The sequence below is a fragment of the Entamoeba histolytica genome, genomic scaffold (assembly GCF_000208925.1).
Source record: "Entamoeba histolytica HM-1:IMSS scf_1104750516303 genomic scaffold, whole genome shotgun sequence".
In the NCBI taxonomy this organism is placed as follows: Eukaryota; Evosea; order Mastigamoebida; family Endamoebidae; genus Entamoeba; species Entamoeba histolytica.
In genome coordinates this window covers 2,088-3,303 of record NW_001915232.1, presented here as the reverse complement: position 1 = coordinate 3,303, position 1,216 = coordinate 2,088, and the positions used below count along the sequence as shown (strand labels likewise).

Genomic DNA, 1,216 nt, shown 5'->3' with positions numbered 1-1,216 from the left:
ATGAAGAAGAGTAAAGGTATTGCAGGAAAGAAAAGTAATTTACAACTATCAGAAGATAGTTTATTAACAGAAACACTTTATGTTCATATTGATGGAGTGTTAATAAGAAATGAAGAAGTTTGTGGTTATTTAAAGAGTAAAAAAGAATAAATAAATTCTTTCAATTCGTTTTATTTTTTATATTTTAAAATGTAGTTATTGTTTAGAGATATTAGTTAGTAATTCGATAAAATTTAAATACTAATGAAATAGGAACCAATAAGTTCAAATTCAACAATTAATTATCTAAAAATATTAAGTAAAGTTGATCCATCGCTTGATGTTTCAGAATTAACAAAATTAAAAGCAATAACAATACCAGCCACACCTAAATATAATGAAGAAAAAGATAATATGAATCATGACTTAATATTATATTCTGATGCTATTATTGAACCACCTAAATGTTTAACGTTTGTTAATTATTTAAATAAAAATAAAAAATAGAAGAAGAAGAAATAAAATAGAAATAATAAAATAGTCCAAGTAAATGTAAAAAATCACAAACAAAATATAAAGTTATTAATTTACTTGGTCAAGGCTCATTTGGTCAAGTTGTTAAATGTTTAGATTTAACTACTAAACAATTTGTTGCTTTAAAAGTATTAAGAAATAGACTAGCATATTTTAGACAAGGAATGTTAGAAATAGCTGTTTTACAATTATTAAATGAAAAATTTGATATTGATGGTAAAGGAAATACAGTACGATTATTTGATCATTTTTTATATTATAATCATGTTTGTATTGTAACAGAATTATTAGGAATTAACATTTATGAATTAATGAAACAAAATGGATGTCGAGGATTTGGATTAAATGTTTCAAGAACATTTATAAGTCAAATATTAGAGTCATTAAATATACTTTATAATAATAATATAATTCATTGTGATTTAAAACCAGAAAATATATTATTAGTAGAGTTTGTTTCTTTGAAATAATTAAAATAATTGATACATTAATAAAGATTAAATATAACATATATTCATCTTGTTAGTTATACAAAACAAATTAAATTAATTGATTTTGGTTCTGCATGTTTTGAAAATAATACATTATATACTTATATTCAATCAAGACATTATAGAGCACCAGAAGTTATTTTAGGTTTACCTTATTCTACTTCTATTGATATGTGGTCATTAGGTTGTATTACTGCTGAAATTTTCCTTGG

At 22.0% G+C, this 1,216-nt stretch overlaps 1 protein-coding gene across 1 annotated transcript in view; it reads left to right on the top strand.

The window, feature by feature from the left end:
- Positions 1–1,216, top strand: part of EHI_002350 (uncharacterized protein) — a gene marked incomplete at both ends in the record, with an annotated part of 2,279 nt that continues 1,063 nt past the window's right edge. The window contains 4 exons of the mRNA XM_646167.2: positions 1–117; positions 253–452; positions 521–964; positions 1,040–1,216. The exon at positions 1,040–1,216 is cut by the window's right edge and continues 1,063 nt beyond it. Of these exons, the coding sequence (XP_651259.2) occupies positions 1–117; positions 253–452; positions 521–964; positions 1,040–1,216 (938 nt within the window). The remainder of the gene's footprint in view (positions 118–252; positions 453–520; positions 965–1,039) is intronic.